The sequence below is a fragment of the Bombus bifarius genome, unplaced genomic scaffold, assembly GCF_011952205.1.
Source record: "Bombus bifarius isolate JDL3187 unplaced genomic scaffold, Bbif_JDL3187 scf7180000007978, whole genome shotgun sequence".
NCBI classification, from domain to species: Eukaryota; Metazoa; Arthropoda; class Insecta; order Hymenoptera; family Apidae; genus Bombus; species Bombus bifarius.
Genome location: NW_022884363.1, coordinates 3,640,678 through 3,660,772, shown reverse-complemented (window position 1 = coordinate 3,660,772; position 20,095 = coordinate 3,640,678). Strand labels below are relative to the sequence as shown.

The window sequence follows — 20,095 nt, the reverse complement described above, 5'->3', positions numbered from 1 at the left end:
TAATATCCACACAAAGATTAAATCGCACAAAATTTTAATAATGTGTATATATATACATTCTGTTCTATCGCATATCGCACAAGGTGTACAAAAACGTAAGAAGTAAGTAAAGTAAAAAAAAAGGTAAGTAAATAAACTTGAGCCTAAAAATAGTTAGTTTTTGAATTACTAAATGTTTTTGTCAATAACATATTTACTCTGCAGCATATATTTAATATGATTCCCGTTCATTATTCATTTTAACACATATTTTGGTTCTTTGATAGAATCGATAGTTTCGTTCTTTTGATAGAATCACGCACACAATGAAAGATGCCCTTCCCTTATTTCTTGGCAGCAGTTATCGATTTGTTATATCAATTCATTTAACAAAGCAACTGGTTTACTATACACTATATTTTCATACACTAAACATCTCGTAACTCGGAAACTAATGATTTTTAGATAGATGTTTATTAAGATTCTTTTTCTTATTTTAATGAATACTATATGCCCTAAAGTTTTCCCCCAACTTCTTTGTACACCCTGTACATAACAAAATGTTTTTAATTTTAATGACTTCTTGTTTTTATTTATCCACAATCAAAATATCAAGCTTTGCATATATATATATTATTCGTTTTACTTCTTTTCAAATATAGATTCTAGTGAAGTTATTACGCTCAACATATTATGCTTCAATATCATATACAGGGGGCCCCGCGTAACGCTACTCATTATTTTTTTGCCATTTGCGGCCATGTAACAAAAACTGTTTTGAACCGTTCTTTAACCCATTTGCATCCAAGCGCGGATTAATCCACGCGCTGCGACTGTCTTCTATCACCAAGCGCGGATTATTACGCGCGCTGCGACTTCTTTTTATTTCAGTCGCTAAGTATTCTTCAGATGTGAGAGATCACGTTTGTCCCGTTTGTCAGCATCTCGCCTATATCAGTTTATTGTATTGGCCATTTTTAAGAATTCCACGAGAAATAATATGATTTAATTTCTTATTTCTTATTTTTTTTAAAATAAATAATTTTTTCTTTTTTCCTCTGTTATAAGGAATGTAAGATGCGATGTTTGCGAAGTAACATTGTCTACCAATCGTTTTGAACAGTAAATTTTCGATAAACTCCATGAAGAATTTGGATGTCATTTACTGCACCTACAACCGACCTACAGCACACTTTATTTTATCACTTATTCAAATAGCATAATGACTTCTGCAATATGACATTTTGCTCTTTTGTAGAAAGTTATTATTTTGTTATTAGAGTGGCTGGATGTACAACTCTACATGATGTAGTAATTCCTTCCTTATGAAATGTAAATAATTCTGAAATGTATCAGCAAGTGAAATATTACTTCCACTATAAAATTTCTTATAAAATCCTCCACAATTTCATGGAAGAAGCAACATATAATTCTATTTGTGTTAACTAAGGTGACACTAGTTTCGTTATGAAAACGAAGTATTTTCGGGATTCTTTCTATCATTTGTAGTACGCTCGACACCATCAAAGTATGGTTCAAAACATTTTTTGTTACATGGCTGCAAATGGCAAAGAAATAGCGAGTCGCATTACACAGGACTTTCTGTATGTTATAATCATTTATTTCGAAAATAAACAATTTTAATTCTCAGAATCTTTTAAGTACGGAAATATGTATTATTTGTTATAGTAATTTTATAATAATCTCCTATCATAATTAACACGCATATACAAGTGTAATATGCATAAAAGCTTATTTGCCCAGATAGCAAGGCGTAGAAATAGTACATGTAGAGAAAAAACTCACAATATATGATACTTTTTGTACATTTACCATAAACATTATTGAATTATCAAGCACCCTGCTATAATCAGTTTTTCTCAAATCTCTTTTCAGATAACTAGGTCGTATTAATTACTGATTTAAAGAGTTACTTATCTGACTTCTTTAAAAATCAGTTATTCCAAATAAAGCTTCACAGTAATTTAATTGTGTGCATTTTGTCAATATAATCTAATAGTCCCTGCAGTCTCTTTTTTATTCGTTTCTGATCATCCATAGTACACCCAAGAATTGCTGTTTCAAAGGTTTTATCAGAATGGCCAACACTTTGTGAAGTACAAGCATTCATAAAAGATGCACAACGCTGCCGAGTTCCAGCTGGATCATCACGGAGGCCAACAACTAAACTATCTATCAAACCATTTACCTGAATGAACCAATTTGTATTATTAAGGATTTCATTTAAAAAAGTAGTAATAAATTAATATAAAATATATAATATGATGTATGAACCTGATGTAGTGCTTCTTCTTGAATTTGATCACGCTGAATTTTAACCAACACATCAACTGTTAAACATCGCATAGACAATCTTTCAGCATACCTCAGCACATCGTCCTTGTCAGCTATTTTCAAAAATAATATTTAATAATAATTATTGTGTATAATCCTTTGTAGGTTATGTTCAATAAAACAAAAGCAGTATCATATAAAACCATTGCTACCATACAAATACAATAAATACAGTTACGTAATATTATAGCGATATGAATTTTAGATAAAAATTTCGAAAATCTTTTTTAGATGTTTCTAGATACATAAAGTATTGACCTTGCATTTTCAAGATTAGTAAGACAAATACTTACTTTCATTTAATCCACTTAAAATTTCATTGTTTCTAAGTGTGTCTAAGGTAGTCAGGAGTGTATCTCTTTCTTCTTCGAGTCTCCAAGCATCTTTCCTCAGTTGTTCTACATGCACTTCGATCTGATCAAGAAGGCTGACTAACCTGTCTTTCGGCTTTGTTGAACCATCACAATCCACGCTTTCCATAATATGTGGTAATGGATTATCCATTCTTTTCTCAAAAATTTTCAAAATTGCTCTCTGACGGCTTGGTCTTCGCGTAATAACAAAACTAGTAATTACATTTAAGCGCGAGGTACAACACAAACGTCCGGCTCGCGGACAAATTTACAGATGTGTTTGTATCGTGGTGCGAAAAGATGACTAACGGAACATGTACTTACTTACGAACACACACGAACATTTGACAACTAAATTATCAATCGAAAGGCGCTAAATATAAAAAGTACTTTTCTCGTGGTAGTTTAGACAATTGTAATAGTTTGTAATAAACGATAATATAAAATAAAGCAAATTCATCAATATGTTCTAGTAAAGAGTGATAAATTATGTATCTGTTTCTTTTCGAAATTAATAATTAATGTTTTATCAATTTTTGTTTTAATCTTTTTATTAATTTTAACTAATTAATTTTTGTTTTAATTTATCCTATTTATTTAATATTGTTAGTTGCTATGTTCGTATCTATGCATTTAAGTAGAAACTTATTGAAACTATGATCGATATTAATATTTATATAGGTATATATCTATATTATAAAAAGAAATTTTGTATTATTAAATAATCAAATTTAACATTTAATTTAATAAAATTATTAATTTAATAAAATGACAATTTCATTTAAGGGACCAGATTTCTTTTTAAGAAATAATTGTTAAATTTTTTACGTAAATATATTTTTAAATTAAATGCGTGTCATAACGATATTCATAATTTCTAATACGCGGTTATAAAATATTATAATGCATATTAAAAATTATGCATAACATAAAATTAATTAATTATTTTGATTATTGATATTTATTATATTTCTAGTTTCAATTGTACACAACTTTATATTTTTGTTGCTGATTTGACATAGTTTCATGCTAAAATATCCTCTTCTTCCGGTTATAACTTAACAAGGTTCGTAGTATTTTTCTGTATGATTGTTTAAAATCTAATTTTTCATTATAAATCTCCTTTTTCTTTAATTCTATATTATTTGTGTATGATGTAAATATAAATGTTCTATGTATCTCATATTTTAAGTGGAGGAATTTCTAGAAATTAATAGAATAAACGTCTTTCTAATTTTGTTCCAGGTGGTTCTAACAGTTTCTGTCTACAATGGTAAGTATTAAATATTTATTGTTAACATAGATGTAGTATAATTTTAGTTGCAATTAATCTAATTTCTTGTATTATGTGTATAATAATGTATTATATGTAATGTAGTACATTACATATCTCATTAGATGTATTAGAAATGTGTTAAATTAGATTTACATAACCTCAATGTAACATAAACGTGATTGGTGCAATGAATAACATATAATACTTTTTTAGCCCCGAGAAATCAAAGAAATCAAAGATTTTCTCTTAAAAGCCAGAAGGAAAGATGCAAAATGTGAGTATTTACGATTTTTTCCATTATTATTGTGATATAATGTAACATACATATATTAATTTATCCTTTTTATCACAACGATACAGCTGTGAAAATTAAGAAGAATGCTGACAATGTTAAGTTCAAAGTTCGCTGTTCAAGATTTCTGTACACTCTTGTCATTACAGACAAAGAAAAGGCAGAAAAATTGAAGCAATCTTTACCTCCAGGTATTTATTTGCTTAAACAAAAATATTAATAAAGAATTACAAAAATATATAATTGTATTATTACATATTTTAGGTCTTCAAGTAAAGGAAGTAAAAAGAAGTGAACGTATGTAATTGATAGAATAAACTGAATTTTTAAACATATGTTGTTTATTTTTCTGCCATTACATAAAAGTATGTTTAATAGGGGTTAAAATAATAATCTAAAAGAAAGTAATTGTTTAAATTAAAATTTCACGTTCTAAATTTATTTTGAATCAATTTTGGTTGTAACTTTATTCAACTGTTGCAAAATTTTGATTAGATATGATGCATGGTTGATTTAAAATGTATTTCCGCCTTTTAAACATGCATCGGTAAATATCCTTTCTTTTTGTTGGAGTAGTACACATCAACTTTAGTTCATCATATGTGTCTATACATATATTTCCATTATTGCATGTTGGTCTCTGGTCATAAGGATATATGCGAGAATAATTAAATTTTGTTTGACATTTTCTTGTAGTGTGTTGTACTTTGTGTCTCAAATATCTCTTTAAAGGACAATACTTTCTTTGACATAGCTGAGTTTGAAGTTTGATATATTGTGAGAACAATATTCCCAATTCATCATAGGTTTCAGATATTTCTGATGTATTATCTGATGAAATACAAATATGATTATTACTAATTAATCGTTCTGGTACAGTTTGTTCTATAATTGAATTTTTACAATTATTTTTCATCAATGATATACCAATGAAATTCTTATCTGTTTTCAATATTTTTTCTCTAGCTTCTTTTATTTCATATCTTAGTATATCTACGGATGACTTCATTCTTTTCTGCATTTCTTTAAGATATACATTATGTTCATTTAAGTTTATTTGTGATTTCAATTCTTTTAAGTTATCTCTATTAACTGTATTAATCTTATCTGAATTACATATAGAACTATTTTTTATTTTTGAGTTAACTTGTAATATTTGATCAATTTCTATTTTAATTGCATTAGACATATCAGATAGTGTAGAACTAGTGTAAGAATTAGTTGACCTATACAAATGTTTACAATGATTAGTGTATTAAATCAAATAAAGTTTAATAACATCTGTTAATTATTGAAAACCTTTTTAATTTGTTAAATGCATTTGATAAAATATTCGACATATCAGCTGCAGAATCTGAGAAATATTTTGAATCAGTTAAATTTTTTGTGAATAAATGATAAGGTGAATAACTTGACTTAGAAGTGGAAATTTTGTATTTTTGTGTACTATCACTAAATGAATCAGTGTTTTCAAATTTAAGGTCTATCAATTTAGAACTGACATTATTTTGTTTTTTAGAATTGTTAATATTTCCTGAATTCCATTTGCACAATAACAGTTCGTCATTCTGTATATCAGATTTTGTTGGAGATAATGGTATTACTAAAAATTTGAGATCTGTATCTGAGAAACAAATGTTTTTGTTATTCTAAAAAGAAAAGAACATACAATTAAAAAGTTATGTTTATTGTGAAATTTGATATTAATTGGTTGGTACCTGATGTGAGTTTTTACAAATATTTTCATAATCTTCGAGATCTTTAATGTTCCATTCATTTGATATTGTTTTAGATATATTTTTGTACTTAGTATGAGCTGATGAAAAAGATGGGAAAAACATTTTCAAGGGCAATTGCTTTGTTAGATTGTTAGTAGAGGTCTCTATTTTACTTGCACATGGAGCAAGCAGCTTTTTCTTTTCCTAATCATAAATTTTTGCATACATATATATCTACACATAGACATACATAAGTTATAAAAACTAAACTATCATGATTATTTGAATATGATCATTTTTAATATAATATTTTACTTTTAATACCTGTAAAAGGGTCTTTAATTTACATTTTTTTTCATATTGTTTGTTTCTGTGGCCGTTATATTTTACATGAAATTTTGAAAAATTACATATATTAGACCCTAAAAATCGTCGTTTTGCATAAGAATCGCTTTCCCTTTCTTTTATTATAGAAAATCTGTCATCACCGTTATCTTCATCTTGTCGAATTAAGCTTTATGAACGAAATATTGATACATTATCAACAACTAAACATTATATGCGTATGCTACACACATACTATATATATTATTACACATATTACATTATAAGAGCAAAAATATAATGAACCTTTTTAAAATGGAAATGACTCGTCTGTGTATATAACGATAGCACGTTATAAATAAAATTGTTAGAACCAAAATGGTAAATAAGATGAGAAATATTTTCCAAAAATTGTTGGAACCTGTTTCGGTTTGATCAATACTATTATAATACCTTTTCTCGGTATCAGTTATTCTCAACATTTTTTTAACTTGCATGCTTTCTGTTATGATAATTACGACAGAAACTAGAAGATTATGAAATGAATTGGTTATAGTACAAAGTCACTGTATTTTTAAAAGTAAAATTCATACATGTATTAAAAAAGGTTCATTTGTTATTTATTGACAAGAATATCGAAAATGCAAAATAAAACATTTGAATCTATTACATGAGTTTACTTTCTGTTTTGTTTACAGATGTGGCATGGGCTACGAGTATGTTATGAAAACATCTAAAAATAATAAAATTTATCAAATACAATATCTACAATAGTAGGATTAATACTTTTTATAATTACAGTTCATAAATCATAATGATTTTTTGGTATAGGAGGAACACGATAGCGAGGTCATTAAATATCAATTATGAATGAAATTATTGAAACGCGGATGTTGAGACAAATGAATTAATAGAAATACATTCGAGCAAGGTCGTACTAGAAAACTTTTAATGCAAAGTTAATGTTCTTTTTGTACAATATTGAAATACAAATCTTAGATTTGTAAATGTAATTTCGTTCTTGATTCCACTGAATACAAATTTTTTTATTATGGGGAACATACATAAAACAGAATGCAGTATTGGCTCGTTAGCACATGTATATTCGGAATCATGTCGCGCACTAATATGGGAAATACTAATTGCAAAGAAAAAGATACAAAAATTCTATTTCTTTAATTTTGATAACTCATTGTTCGCTAAAATATCGCTGATGGAGAATAAGCGATAACAAAGTTTTAGGAAATGATGGAAGAGTGGGGCTCTGTGTCTACTATCGGAAAGCAAGAAATGCATCAAGATATTAACGAGACAATACTGCATAATGTAAGCATGTACTTACTACTTATTGCGTACGACCTTAAATAGTCAAAGATCTTGGATTGGATTAATGGATGGATTAATTTTCGACCTAGCTAATCTTGGCCCATACACTATACCTATTCTAAACTACAAATTATGGATGAACTTTATATCTATATATCTTGATTCATAATTATATTGTATACATAATAAAACAAAATAATGAATTTCATACAAAATGGATAAAATATCATTCATTACTAATATATTTTTCTTAATTTCGTCATAATCTTAAAATATTTTATTCTTATGTACGTAACAAAGAATATTAATGAATTTATTAATATATATATAATGTATTGAGCGAAATACAAAACAATTGTGGCATTAATGATGTTTGATATTAAATTCATATAACATACATGTTTGTCATACGTGTTTTAGGTTCTGTTAACTTTTTAGAGACTGAAAAAATCTTTTGCTTTCTGATAACATAATCTTCATATAATACATAATACATTTACATAGTATAATACCATCCGTCAGTATATTTATATTTCAGAATTCTATCTAGACACTTATCGGGACAGATAGATGTCCAGACAAGCATTCAAGCGAGCGAAAAAAATACAACGAAAGTGGGTGAAATACAGAGACTCAATACGAGTATAGATAACTAAAAAGGTTAGACAAAATAATGGAAACACCTCTTATATGTCATATATTCCATATATGCATACAACATGTAAGAGGTCCTTCCATTATTTTATTCAATACCTGTATAACCATCGATAATAACCCAATATCGACAGTACTCCGTGAGCCCTCTATCCAAGGCTGATAGAGCAATATATACTTTCGCGGACAGCATTGTACACTCCTAATGCAAATCTAATGCATACATTAGTAGTTTTTAATCCTCTCAAAGCATAAAATAAACAAGATTGCAGAAAAACTGCCAAATATTAAATTGCGTTAGCACATGAGCGACGCACGTCGTTATTACAATTTATTGTATGTAAAATAAATGAAACAGACATAATAATACAACATAATAAATGAACGGACAATTTACTCTTATTTATTATCGCGAATCGAAAACTGAGAAAGCAAAAGATATATATTTTTTAATTATTCCTCATCATGTCATTATACTGTTAATTGTTATATTATCTTGATATTTCTTGAAAAAGCAAATCACATATATGTATGTAATCATGCTGTTCTGCAATCATTTATTCATCACACTCGTGATAAGTAGCTCTGGAGAAGAAAGAATGTTATTAAGTTTAATATAGGAGAACTTTAAATACTTTTGAAATTATAAATGCAAAAACCTTTGTTTGTCCATATTTCGTCGAGATAGTCTTCTTCCAGGCTCATGTGTAGTCAGTGTATATCTTTTCGTATGAGGACGATTTGCTCTAAGTTCACGTGCTTCTGTAGTTTTGGCTTTTTCTACTTTTTGCATAAACTTAGTAATTAGTTCTGGACAATTTAAGTTTTCTTCTGGTTCCCATGTATCATCTGCTGATGTAAATCCTTTCCAACGAATTAAAAATTCCCTTGTTTTATTCTTTTTAAAATGTACTTCTATAATCTTTTCCACCTCAAATTCTTTTTGATCATCTTTCCCACTTTTTTCTTCATCTGAGGTTACTATTTGTTTACCTATATTTAATTAAGAAATTAAGTGTCTGCACAATATGAAATAATTTTTATAAATTTATGGGTAACATTTGCAAAATAATACCATTTTCTGTTTGTTTTTTAACATTATTTTTAAGCTTTTTAGATTTTTTGTCCACTTTTACAGCTTTAACTTTAGGTGACTTTGTAGAATTATCTAATTGCTTAGATTTAGGGTCTTCTTCATTTTCAGCATTTTCAGCTAAAAACTCTTCTATTAATTCTAAACAGTTTAGATCTTTTTCTTGTTCCCATGTATCAGAATCTGCATTATATCCCTTCCATCTGACTAAAAATTGACGCCGACCTTTGATTGTACGTTGACCCACAATTTTTTCTACCTAGGTAATTGAAATATTAACTATTATATTCAAACAATGCATTTACTACATATTGTATGCTAAATTAAATTTTATATAAAAACTCCTTTTTTACATATGCTTTTTCAACTGTTTAAATAAAAGATGAAATGCAGAAAAATTATGTTATGAAAGAAAGAAGTAAGATAGTTTAGCAATATTAATTAAAAACTTTTCTAATACTCAATTTTATCATAAGAAGTACAAATATTATGATTTTATATATGACATTTTATTTCACATTTTTGACGTATTATGCGAAGTATGATAATAAATCAAGTTACCTATGACTAAACTGTATCATAAATGGCGTTGCACGATTACTAATGCGGCGATATATCATGAGTACACGTAAAATATTAAGTAAATTTTAAAGTTTCGTAGAAACAATTTTCTTTACAAGATGGATTATTTAGCATTCATCTTCTATACTGAAGATCATTCTTGTTTTATTGTTTTTTATAGCAGAAATTTTGTCATTCAGTTGAATAGCTGCTAGTCAACATTGCATACCTAGGAGGCGCGTTCTTGTTGCCGTGTAAACATAGTTGTAACATGTACAATAAACACACTAAATATGATGTCTGACTTACCTCATACTCTTTTTCATTGTTTCCTTCCTGTTTTGTTAAGGAAGATCCCTCTTTTTTAAGTCTCTTACTAGGTCCAGCCTTCCCGACATTCTTATTTTCTTCTTCTGTATCTACAGCTTGAGTATCTTCTACTTCAGGCTTCACAGCAGAATCCTCAGTTGTTTCTTTTTGACTATGACGACTGCGAGATGAACGTTTTTTCGCTGTACTTCTGCGTGACGATTCTGTATTCTTATTCTCCTTTCCCTTTTTCATTTCGTCGTTGTTGTCGGATATGCTTAAACGTCGGACGCCATTTTCCTCGATACTGCTATCACTAGTTTCAGATTTGCTACGCTTGGTTTTCATACTCAATCTACGCATACTATTTTCACAGTAGACAATAAAATTTTTATATTTTCGATAATGTTTGTTCAAAACTTATAAGTCGCGCATTATATGAATGCTCTTATCTATCAGAACCGGATGATTTTATATCGAGTTGCCGCAAACAACTCAGAAATAGTTTGGCGCGCTACACAGGAAGTTCTTAAGCACCATATCGAAGCAAAGATTTTGATTTAACGAATTGTTCGAATATAACTATATGCATTTTTTAATTTATTTAAAGAAGTATCAATTAAGTTTTCATGCATATGAAGCTATCGAAGTTTGAATCTTCGAATAATCAAATCTTTTAATAAAAATACCATGTAATGGTAGAATTTTATTTTAAAGAAGCAATCTCATTTTAACCCCTTGTAACTTTTATTGTATAGTTCATTAGTCCATTTTTTAAAACGACAAACCTCGTTTACCAGAAATAAGATTTTGTAACGGAAAGTCTTTAATTTAAGATATAGGTATCAGTTTATTATTTTTGTTTATTTTTCATAGTTTTAGCAGATAAAAAATTATATTTAAATTTAAAATGCATTTTTATGATTTATAAATATGAATCGATTAATTGTGTTCTACTTATAATGTATTGTACTTTGTATACTTTCACATTTAATAAAAAGCAAGATGATTTTAAAAATTATTGGCCCTTTTCGCAAAAATAAAAGTTATTTATAAATGAGAATTCGAAAACATTATAGTAATACTTCGGATAGATAACGGATATTGAGAGATTTCTACTAGATTGACAAAAAGATGCAAACTACGCTTTTACAAAATTATCGTTTATACTTTTAATTATGAAATAGAAACATTGTACGTTCATTAAAAATTATAGTTTAATAATGTAGATCTATTCAACTTTTTATATACTGGATTAATTTTTCCCTATTTTCCCCAATAACTATTTAAAAAATGATTTATAATTATAGAATAATTGCGTAGGATAAAATATTATTAAATCAATATTTTGTTACTTTGGTGACCAAACATCAGTTTCTTATTTCTGATAATATTAAGCTAATATTTTTTGTGTAACTTTGATATATAAACATTAACATCTCTGTTAATTGTTTAAATTATGGCTAAGTCTGTAACTACATATGAAAAACCTTTACCACACATAAGTAAGTGTAATTTAGAATTTTGTCATGTCACAAATATTGATATTTAATTTTGTTCACAATATGTTCTTCTTTATTTATATATTGCATTAAAATGTTATATTTTAGATAGGAATAAATATATATTGCATATATATAATTATATATATATTGCATTAAAATGTTATATTTTAGGTAGGAATAAATTATAATTTTTAATTATTTATATGCATGACATACAATCTCTTTATAATAGATTTAGCAGATTGGTATGCTAAACAATGGAAACTCCAGGAAAATGCAGCTTTCAGAAGTGCAGAGGCATTTGAATTAAGAAATACAGGAAAAATTGTTCGTTCAGAGACAATGGTAAAAACAATATGGGATACATATATGAATAATACTCGCCTTGCAGATAGGTAATAATGACGAACAGTATAATGATGAAATGTAGATGAATAATTTAAATCACATCTAATAAAAATCTAAAATTTTATATCACATATATTTGTAGAGTAACAGAATTATCACGTTGGAGAGAGCTACTACAGAATTTGCTAGATAAATTAATTGCAGAGTTAAAGTTCTTACAAGATGAGAAAGTCGATACAGAGAAAGAATTAGAAACTTTAAATTATCCACTACAATTAACAGCAGAATGTATTTCCATGAGGGATTGCCGTAGAGGAACAGAACTTACTTATGATGAAGCTGATACAGAATTGAAAAAAGAACTTTGTGTCATTGAAAATATTAAGAAATCATTAACTGATAGGTATAACATGAATACAAAAAATCTGTGCATATTTAAATATATGTTTTTGATGATACATTTTGTGTAGGGTGCAAGCTGCGTGGGAAAAATTAAATCGTTTAGAAGAAGTTAGATTTCAAATCCAATTAGAAGTGGAAGATAAAGATGAAACTATTAAAATAGAGAAAGAAAATCTTAATTTAGATCGAACATGTGCAAATATTAGCTATAAACCAAATGCATTAAGAACTCCAAAAGGGTAAGAATAAATATCTGCATGCAATGTATGAAATAAATACATAAATCTATTTTATTGCAGTTCAATACCTTATGAAGCTTGGTTGGAACATTGCCGTTATATTAAAATGTTAGCTGATAATGAATTAAGCGATGTATATAATTTACGAGAAGCTATAAATATAATGCGTGAACGTGCCAGAAATGATATTAAAGCTCAGCAAGACGTAACAGATTTTAGTTTACGGAAAAGAATTTATCAGACACAAAAAGCTAGGAATGAATTAGAATGGCAAAAGCTTAAAGTAACAACATTTGAAAGTAAAATGATCATTAATATTTAATACATGTTAGCTTTAAACATAATATTTTCAGATCCAAAAGGAAATGGAAATTTTACAAAAAGAAATAGTTAGACTAGAAGACGCATTAATGCATAAAATTGATTCAATAAAATGTGCAGAGACAAGATTAGAAAATCGTACTTATCGTCCTGGTTTTGAACTCTGTCGTGATGAAGCTGAATTAGGTTTGAAAGACGAAATTTTACATTTGCGACAAACTGAAAAAGACTTAAAAAGTGTATTGAAAAATTCAAAGTATGTACAATAATGCATAATTTACATAATGATATATTCTATCATCGTGAAATGTAATTATTTTATTTAATGTATGTATTATTTTCTAGAGGGGCATATAATAATTTGGAAAGCTTACTTTTGGAAGTTGATAGAAATTTAGATGATAAACAACATTCTTTGGCAACAGATGTGATGTGTTTAGATATGAGGGCAACATTAAAAACAGGAGATAGAACACGATTGCCAAACGAAACAGATCGTAATATTGTTCTTACACGTATGGAAAAAGAGATACCGCTTGAATCATGAATGAATTGTAATATTTACACAAATCCATTAGAAAAAACATTCATTCAATATATAAAATGTCTATTTATTGTAGTACTTTTCAGTAGTAGTTTTCATTATACACAATAAACTTATTATTTGCATATGCTTATGTGCCAGTATTAATAATATCTGGTTTGGCTTTAATTAAACTGTATTCTGAAATAAACGAGTCTGTCAATTTTGGTTCTAAAGTTTTTACTGCTCTTCCATGTAATTCTCCAACTTTTTTGGGATCGCCATATTTCATTTCAAACGTAATATAATCTATCCAAATACTTATATCATTTTTGCCAAACTGTAAAGTTGACATTTCATTATACTTTCTTACATGTTTTAATGATATTTCAGGTTGCATAAGTTCTAACTCTATCATCTTTTTGTGTAATTCAAGAACGAGAGGAGGTTGTAAACAGAGATTATCATAAACTTTCCTTGCCGCTTGTATACCTAAAATAAACAACAGTCATACTACCAAATACAATTTTACAATTTACGACTACATACTTTTTGTCAAAACTAGCCATTCAATGTAAATAATCTTTATGTGTTGAGCAATATTTGGATGTGCTTGTAAAGCTGTTTGGAAAACTTGTTCAGTTTTCTCAGGACACTTTGCTTGCACATGTAATATTTTCATCTTCCATAAAGGTAATGACTTTTCTGCAAGAATTTGTGTTGCCTAAAAAATGATCATGCTTATATGTATGTAATATCATTGATATAATTAAAAATAATTACTAGTATTTTTGTACCTTTAAAAATACAGCTTCAGCTTCTTTTTCCTCTCCTGAGGCAAACAAATATCGTAACCTAGCATGCCAAAGACTTATGCTACTTGGTATAGTTTCAGTCGCAATGCTCAGAATTTCTTCAAATTTTTTTTCTGTAGTTTTATCTTTTTTTTCAGCATTTAACATGTTGATCTACAGTGAAATTATTAATATTAAAGTCTTTAATTCCCTACTTTATACATGTAATGAATACTTATCAGGTACATGTTGATCTATAGTGAAATTATTAATATTAAAGTTTTTAATTCTTACTTTATGCATGTAATGAATACTTATCAGGTACATTACTAACCCAATGTAAATAATATTTTTCTTTTAACTTTTTTGCTTGATGTGCCTGAGATAATGCAGTTTTTAATAATTTTCTTTTAAAATTTGGTAAAGCTAAAGATCTGGCTTGTTGATTTATTTCTATTAAACAGTCTATATACAAAGACCACATTTCTTCAGTCTTAATTTTTTTGACTGCTGTTTGATAAACTTTATTACAAGATGTTATACGATCTCTTAATGAAGTTTGTTCTGAATTATCAACCTGCATCGCTGTATCACTAAAAGAAGGTTGAATAAGTCCTTCTAATTCTCGTCGTGCCATCGTATCCCACATCAGGGGTTCATGAGTATACTCTTCTATCATATTACTAAAAATAATTTAAATATTCAAACTAAAGATAATCAATAATTTTAACATATTTTTATTACTTTTACCTAACAATTTTATTTTGTAATTTTTCTGTGTTATTATGATCCTTTGTAATATTTAACAATTCTATTACGAATTTGATATCTCTAATGCGTTTTGATGCTTGTTGATATATGATATATGCCCTTTTTATTCCAATAGACATGTCATCATCAGTTTCTGTTGGTACTGCATTGTCACCATTATTTTCACTTTTCTGATCATTAGCTGATGCATCATCTAATTCTAATCTGTATCATATAATTAATGATTAAAAATATAAATGAAAACATTAATAATATATGAAAAATTTATAATATGTGACTTACTTGAAAGCATCAATAAATAATAACTGAGAAGTTGGATGTATATGTAAACCACGAAGAAGAAACTGACGAGCAGTGTCTTTATTTTTATTTTCTTCTAGTTCCCAAATTGCAGCAATATGCCAACATTTGGGTTTATCTTGATGAACTTGCAACATTTTACCTAACATATGACTAACATTGTTGTGAAAATGCTGTCACATTTTATATTAATATTTAAAAGATGAAAAGTTAGTAGCTTTAATAAAAAATATAATTCAAATACTCACAACATGTTTACAAAATTTTATGTAAGCAATCCAAAAACGAATATCATCTTGAAATTTAAATATTGCTTCTTTATATAAATGATTAATTTTATTTGTAACAGCATGGTCAATATCTGATGTTTTTTGAATAATACCAAATTTCTGTTGAATAAAGTAATACACGCATATATGTATATAATTAATGTGCATTTATAGTTATTACTATATAATCAACTATTTATTAATAAGTAATAACATACACTTCTACGTTGTTTAATTAATTTAAGCAGGTCCGTTTCATACTGTATGTATCTCAAATAGTCTTCTTTAGTTTTTGTGTGGCGTTGAATTTTATATTCGTATTCTTTAAGTTTCTTTGCAATTCCTCTATATAATTTATAGCAACATAAATAGTTGGTTAAAGTAAAGAATGTGTTACAAAATATAACCTATTTCACTCACCGAATTTCGTTTTTGTCGAAAAGTTTAATGCTTTCCATCTGTTCTAATTGAGGAATCATATCCTCGCATCTTTTTTCTACAAATTCTGCCATTGTTACTTCTTTTTAATTGACGAAATATAATGTAATATAATAGGAAGATCCTTAGCACATGTACACTAATAACCACAATCCTCCAATGCGTACTAATAACTAAAACCACACCATCCAGCAATACGTATTCCACAGTGAACCACAGACAAGGATACAAAGTAGATATGACTTCTTATGATACTTTGTGTTTCGTGTCCTGAAATATCGAACGAAGTGGTCCGTCTTACGCCCTCTGCGGTTTACTCATGTTCTGAAATACCGACCTCGAAAAATCACAGAGTTTTTAACGTTGTTGGAGATGTTATTAATCCAAGACATTAGTAACTACAGACATTATAAAATAAAATAGCGTAATTAAATTGATATTGTAATCGAATTAAAACAGTACTTTAAGCTTATACTAGAAAGTAAAATAGCGTTTTGTGTGTGCTACTATACTAGATTTATATATTTAATAATTAATCGTTAAACAATAGTATATGCTGAGAATTAAGTTAAGAAAACGTAGAGCTTGCTATAAGATATGGGTTGATGAGCTGTAAAAATTAAAAATTTTGTAAAAAAATTTCCAAAAATCTATAATTATTATAAATTGAAATATTATATGAATTCTTCTCCTTTTGAAATGGGCAATAGTCTGACTACTAGTCAACTGTTTGTCTATTATAGTATAGTTATTTTTCTCAAATCTTAGTTTTATGTTTTACTTTTAAGTTACTTATTTTCAGTTTTTAATTGCGTTGTTATTGTTATGGCTTACTTTTAAATCTTAATTTTAAGTTGTTTCGTTAGTTTTAAATACTACAGTCAAGTTTTAATTTTAAGTTGCATCGTTTGTTTTAATCCTTAATTTCAGTATATTTGTGAAGATGGACCGTTTGATCATTAATATATGTATCTATCCATAGAAGTAAAATTTTGGTGATCTTTTGCTCTTTTCGTCAGTTTTTTGCTTTTTCTATTGAGCGTAATTTGTCTGCTTGAGTTATCGATAAATTGTGTTGCGAGTTTCCAATTTTGAATCGGACTACCTATATTTGATAATATATAATTAATAATTGATTTGAAAATACAAACATGATAATAGAAAAAATTAAAGAATACACATTTTTATGTTTCAGATATATGAAACTAGAATTTTATTTGAAATTAATTAAAAGAATTATTTAACTATTGTTGTATATTCATTTATTATTTTAATAATGTGTAATGATTTTCGCAGTATTTCAGCGGGATAGAATTCTATACACTTTGTTGCGATTATAGGATATCCTGTTCTATATTTTATTTATAATTTCATGTAAGACATTTGTTTTAATTCAAACAAGTACTGTACTGAATCGATAATGTCGCATGCGACATGAAAATGGTTAGGTAACCCGTAAAACGTAGAACTCGAAAGAGCATTGAATATCGCGTTTATTCTTGAACCTTGTCTGTAATGTCACGTCTATTCCTGTATCTCGTCTGTGGTGTCATTCTCGACTGTGGTCATCCGTTACCGATTCAGTGTAAAATAAGATTACAGTATCATCACAATACAAGAGTTCTGTACCGCGCTCTATACTTCGTCGGTGATTGTAATCTTATTCTTTGCTGAATCGGTAATTTTGGAAATAATAGTACAGATAAAGTATAGACATTGGTACCGTGGTACCACTTAAAGTGTCTCTAGTAATCCTGAGATGAGAGACAAGAAATGCATGGGGGTGTTAGGTCTATCCTATATCTTGCTGTGGTTTGGCGCGTTTTCTTCAGTCGTTCTGTAAACGTAATTTAAAATTACTGAATATATCTTGCTGAGATGTTTATTACATAGTAACAGGAGTTTTGACAAAGTGAATCAATTAGTTTTATTAAAGTTTGTGCATATAAATAGATATTTAAATACGTTAGTGGGTGTAATAATTTCCCATCGTAATGAAATATATCAATGCACAAGTAGTAAGTTATCAAAAAATTCCGGTACGTGGTATGCAATTTATTATTGACGAAACATAACATTGCATGTAAAATTAAGTTAGCTGAAATAGTTAAGTACTGTGTGAATTAGTACTGCATATTAAAATACACATACGTCTACATTTATATACTTAACAATAAATATCTCAGTTTTACAGTAAATGGTAAATATCTATAATAAGTGTCATACTTATAAGAAGTCCTCTCTCTTTTTCTCCCTCTAAATTTAAATTTTAATATTACATACTAAAATACATGTACACGTACGTTTATATTTATAAACTCAATAACATATATCTCAGTTTTTGTAAACGGTAAATGTCCATAATAAGTGTCATAGCTATAAGAATTTTCCTCTGCTTTTCTCTCTCTAAATTTAAAATAGCATATGCAATTATTGAAATATCTCATTTAACAGATCTTTAAAGTTACTTTTATCTATAATAAAAGAGAAAAAATGATACATACATATATACTTTATTTCAGGATTCAGTGCACTGCGATTACGCTACCCTTAATTATCGAAGAGTTTCGACATTGAATGTAAGATGGCGGCAGCTATGGCTGCGGCGCAAACGAGTCGGCGATCGACACGGTTGTGCCATCCATGATGGCTGAGACAGTTTCCGAGATTTCGAGCACGGTGTCGTGAGTACGTGTTCTCTTTATCGCACGTTTAATCGCTAGTGAGGCTCATCTGCAAGACAAAAGGATTCCGGAAAGAATGACAGACAGTCCAGCGGCACTCGTAAGTGTTGTCACTGTCTATTAAATTTTCTAGAGTGAAGTATTTGGGACCCTCGATGTCCGTTAGGTTACCCATCGAAGAACATGCGCACATCTAGGGCTTCGTTCGCGTTTATGCATCGGTGATCGAGCAATGATCGAATTCGTTGCTTGCTGCTATTTCACCTCTTTCTTAACTCGAACAGTAGGTAGGAGCATCTGATAGAACTGATCACGATGGGGACGTGTAGTCGGTGCAGTACACGTCCGATATGTTGTAACGCGCAAACGCAGGACAGAGGTTCGTTGTCCGTTCTCGTTTGACGTCACCAGCTAATAGTGGTTGTCACCTGTTTCTGACGGCAGTGACGTCACCAGTAGTTGTGACGTAACCGTAAAAATCGATAGCGGCTTTGTTTACCCTAACGTATGATAAGATACGTTAGATAACTTACTCCAACGCATAAATAATACTTTGACGCCTATATTTATTCTAATTTTACTACTGCATCCACTGACATCGTTCCAATAGACGTTCGTGACGATACTACCACGTTTCACGATATTATGTTAGTCCTCCATATTGATTTCGCGCTTAGACACCTGCTGTAAATTGTGTTTATGAGGCACTTATTGTACCACAGTTATGAACATCTGTTATTATCATTGTTATCTACGTTTATTCATTTGTCTCAGTTTTCTATCTCTAACAAATTTACGTATATATTATTAAATTATTTTCTGAATAATTTTCTCAAATTATCTAATTGTACCGCTGCCAAGTTTCTCGAGGTACTTTATGATTACGTAATACTTCAAGACTAAACTAAAGAAATTGCGAAATGAAAACGAAAGACAAATATCTCGAATTACAGTCCAGTGAATCAAACCCCATTCGTATTTATGACGCTCATGTATATGATAAGAACGTAGTACATTCTTAAAAGCAATTTCAGTTGCATTTAATAGAATTTGCGTTTGAAAAGACGACCTAAGATGACCATGATCTAACATCTTGTTACAGGGAAACGATTATTCCCTCTGAAATCCGTTTACGTCAGTGTCTCCAAGTCTATCTAAACATAGTTGCTGATTTTCGAGTAATGGCCATAGCGCTCGATGCCGGTCGACACGAGGAAACAAACGAATAAACAAGTCACGCAAAGTGGCATTTTAGAGGCAG

The 20,095-nt window shown here is 28.7% G+C and overlaps 7 protein-coding genes across 11 annotated transcripts in view; 3 read left to right on the top strand and 4 right to left on the bottom strand.

The window, feature by feature from the left end:
• Positions 1-1,789: 1,789 nt before the first annotated feature.
• On the bottom strand, positions 1,790-2,988 carry LOC117204373 (BAG family molecular chaperone regulator 2). The gene is made up of 3 exons (XM_033441695.1): positions 2,628-2,988; positions 2,275-2,387; positions 1,790-2,188 (listed from the first exon to the last, which is right to left on the bottom strand). The coding sequence occupies exons 1-3, from the start codon at positions 2,836-2,838 to the stop codon at positions 1,955-1,957; spliced, it is 558 nt and encodes a 185-aa protein (XP_033297586.1). The 5' UTR covers positions 2,839-2,988; the 3' UTR covers positions 1,790-1,954.
• A 705-nt stretch (positions 2,989-3,693) lies between these two features.
• On the top strand, positions 3,694-4,590 carry LOC117204374 (60S ribosomal protein L38). The gene is made up of 5 exons (XM_033441696.1): positions 3,694-3,753; positions 3,933-3,960; positions 4,177-4,237; positions 4,324-4,446; positions 4,520-4,590. Exons 2-5 carry the CDS (start codon positions 3,958-3,960, stop codon positions 4,558-4,560), a joined length of 228 nt encoding a protein of 75 aa, XP_033297587.1. The 5' UTR covers positions 3,694-3,753; positions 3,933-3,957; the 3' UTR covers positions 4,561-4,590.
• Positions 4,591-4,687: 97 nt separating this feature from the next.
• Positions 4,688-7,846, bottom strand: LOC117204372. Its single transcript, XM_033441694.1, has one exon. It carries the CDS (start codon positions 5,442-5,444, stop codon positions 4,722-4,724), a length of 723 nt encoding a protein of 240 aa, XP_033297585.1. The 5' UTR covers positions 5,445-7,846; the 3' UTR covers positions 4,688-4,721.
• A 235-nt stretch (positions 7,847-8,081) lies between these two features.
• Positions 8,082-10,718, bottom strand: LOC117204370 (chromobox protein homolog 5-like). The gene is made up of 4 exons (XM_033441693.1): positions 10,241-10,718; positions 9,353-9,629; positions 8,937-9,270; positions 8,082-8,862 (listed from the first exon to the last, which is right to left on the bottom strand). The coding sequence occupies exons 1-4, from the start codon at positions 10,601-10,603 to the stop codon at positions 8,835-8,837; spliced, it is 1,002 nt and encodes a 333-aa protein (XP_033297584.1). The 5' UTR covers positions 10,604-10,718; the 3' UTR covers positions 8,082-8,834.
• An 813-nt stretch (positions 10,719-11,531) lies between these two features.
• On the top strand, positions 11,532-13,806 carry LOC117204446 (tektin-2). Of its 2 annotated transcripts, none has more exons than XM_033441851.1 (7): positions 11,532-11,745; positions 11,978-12,140; positions 12,236-12,496; positions 12,564-12,734; positions 12,795-13,017; positions 13,088-13,311; positions 13,401-13,806. In XM_033441851.1, the coding sequence occupies exons 1-7, from the start codon at positions 11,700-11,702 to the stop codon at positions 13,600-13,602; spliced, it is 1,290 nt and encodes a 429-aa protein (XP_033297742.1). In that variant the 5' UTR covers positions 11,532-11,699; the 3' UTR covers positions 13,603-13,806. The 2 variants fall into 2 exon arrangements, with proteins under 2 accessions (XP_033297742.1, XP_033297743.1); XM_033441852.1 differs by having other exon boundaries at positions 11,917-12,140.
• LOC117204445 (U3 small nucleolar RNA-associated protein 6 homolog) lies at positions 13,730-16,407 on the bottom strand. Its single transcript, XM_033441850.1, has 9 exons — positions 16,133-16,407; positions 15,931-16,057; positions 15,692-15,832; positions 15,426-15,616; positions 15,123-15,347; positions 14,707-15,055; positions 14,376-14,546; positions 14,128-14,302; positions 13,730-14,070 (listed from the first exon to the last, which is right to left on the bottom strand). Exons 1-9 carry the CDS (start codon positions 16,222-16,224, stop codon positions 13,730-13,732), a joined length of 1,812 nt encoding a protein of 603 aa, XP_033297741.1. The 5' UTR covers positions 16,225-16,407.
• Positions 16,408-18,746: 2,339 nt separating this feature from the next.
• LOC117204525 (3-phosphoinositide-dependent protein kinase 1) overlaps positions 18,747-20,095 on the top strand; it is a 407,721-nt gene continuing 406,372 nt past the window's right edge. For 2 of the 4 annotated variants that reach the window (XM_033442018.1, XM_033442020.1), the window contains exon 1: positions 18,752-18,934. In XM_033442018.1, coding sequence (XP_033297909.1) covers positions 18,911-18,934 — 24 coding nt within the window. In that variant the 5' untranslated portion in view covers positions 18,752-18,910. Of the gene's footprint in view, positions 18,935-20,095 lie in introns of all 4 variants that reach the window. The other 2 variants (XM_033442017.1, XM_033442024.1) reach the window with 2 other exon arrangements.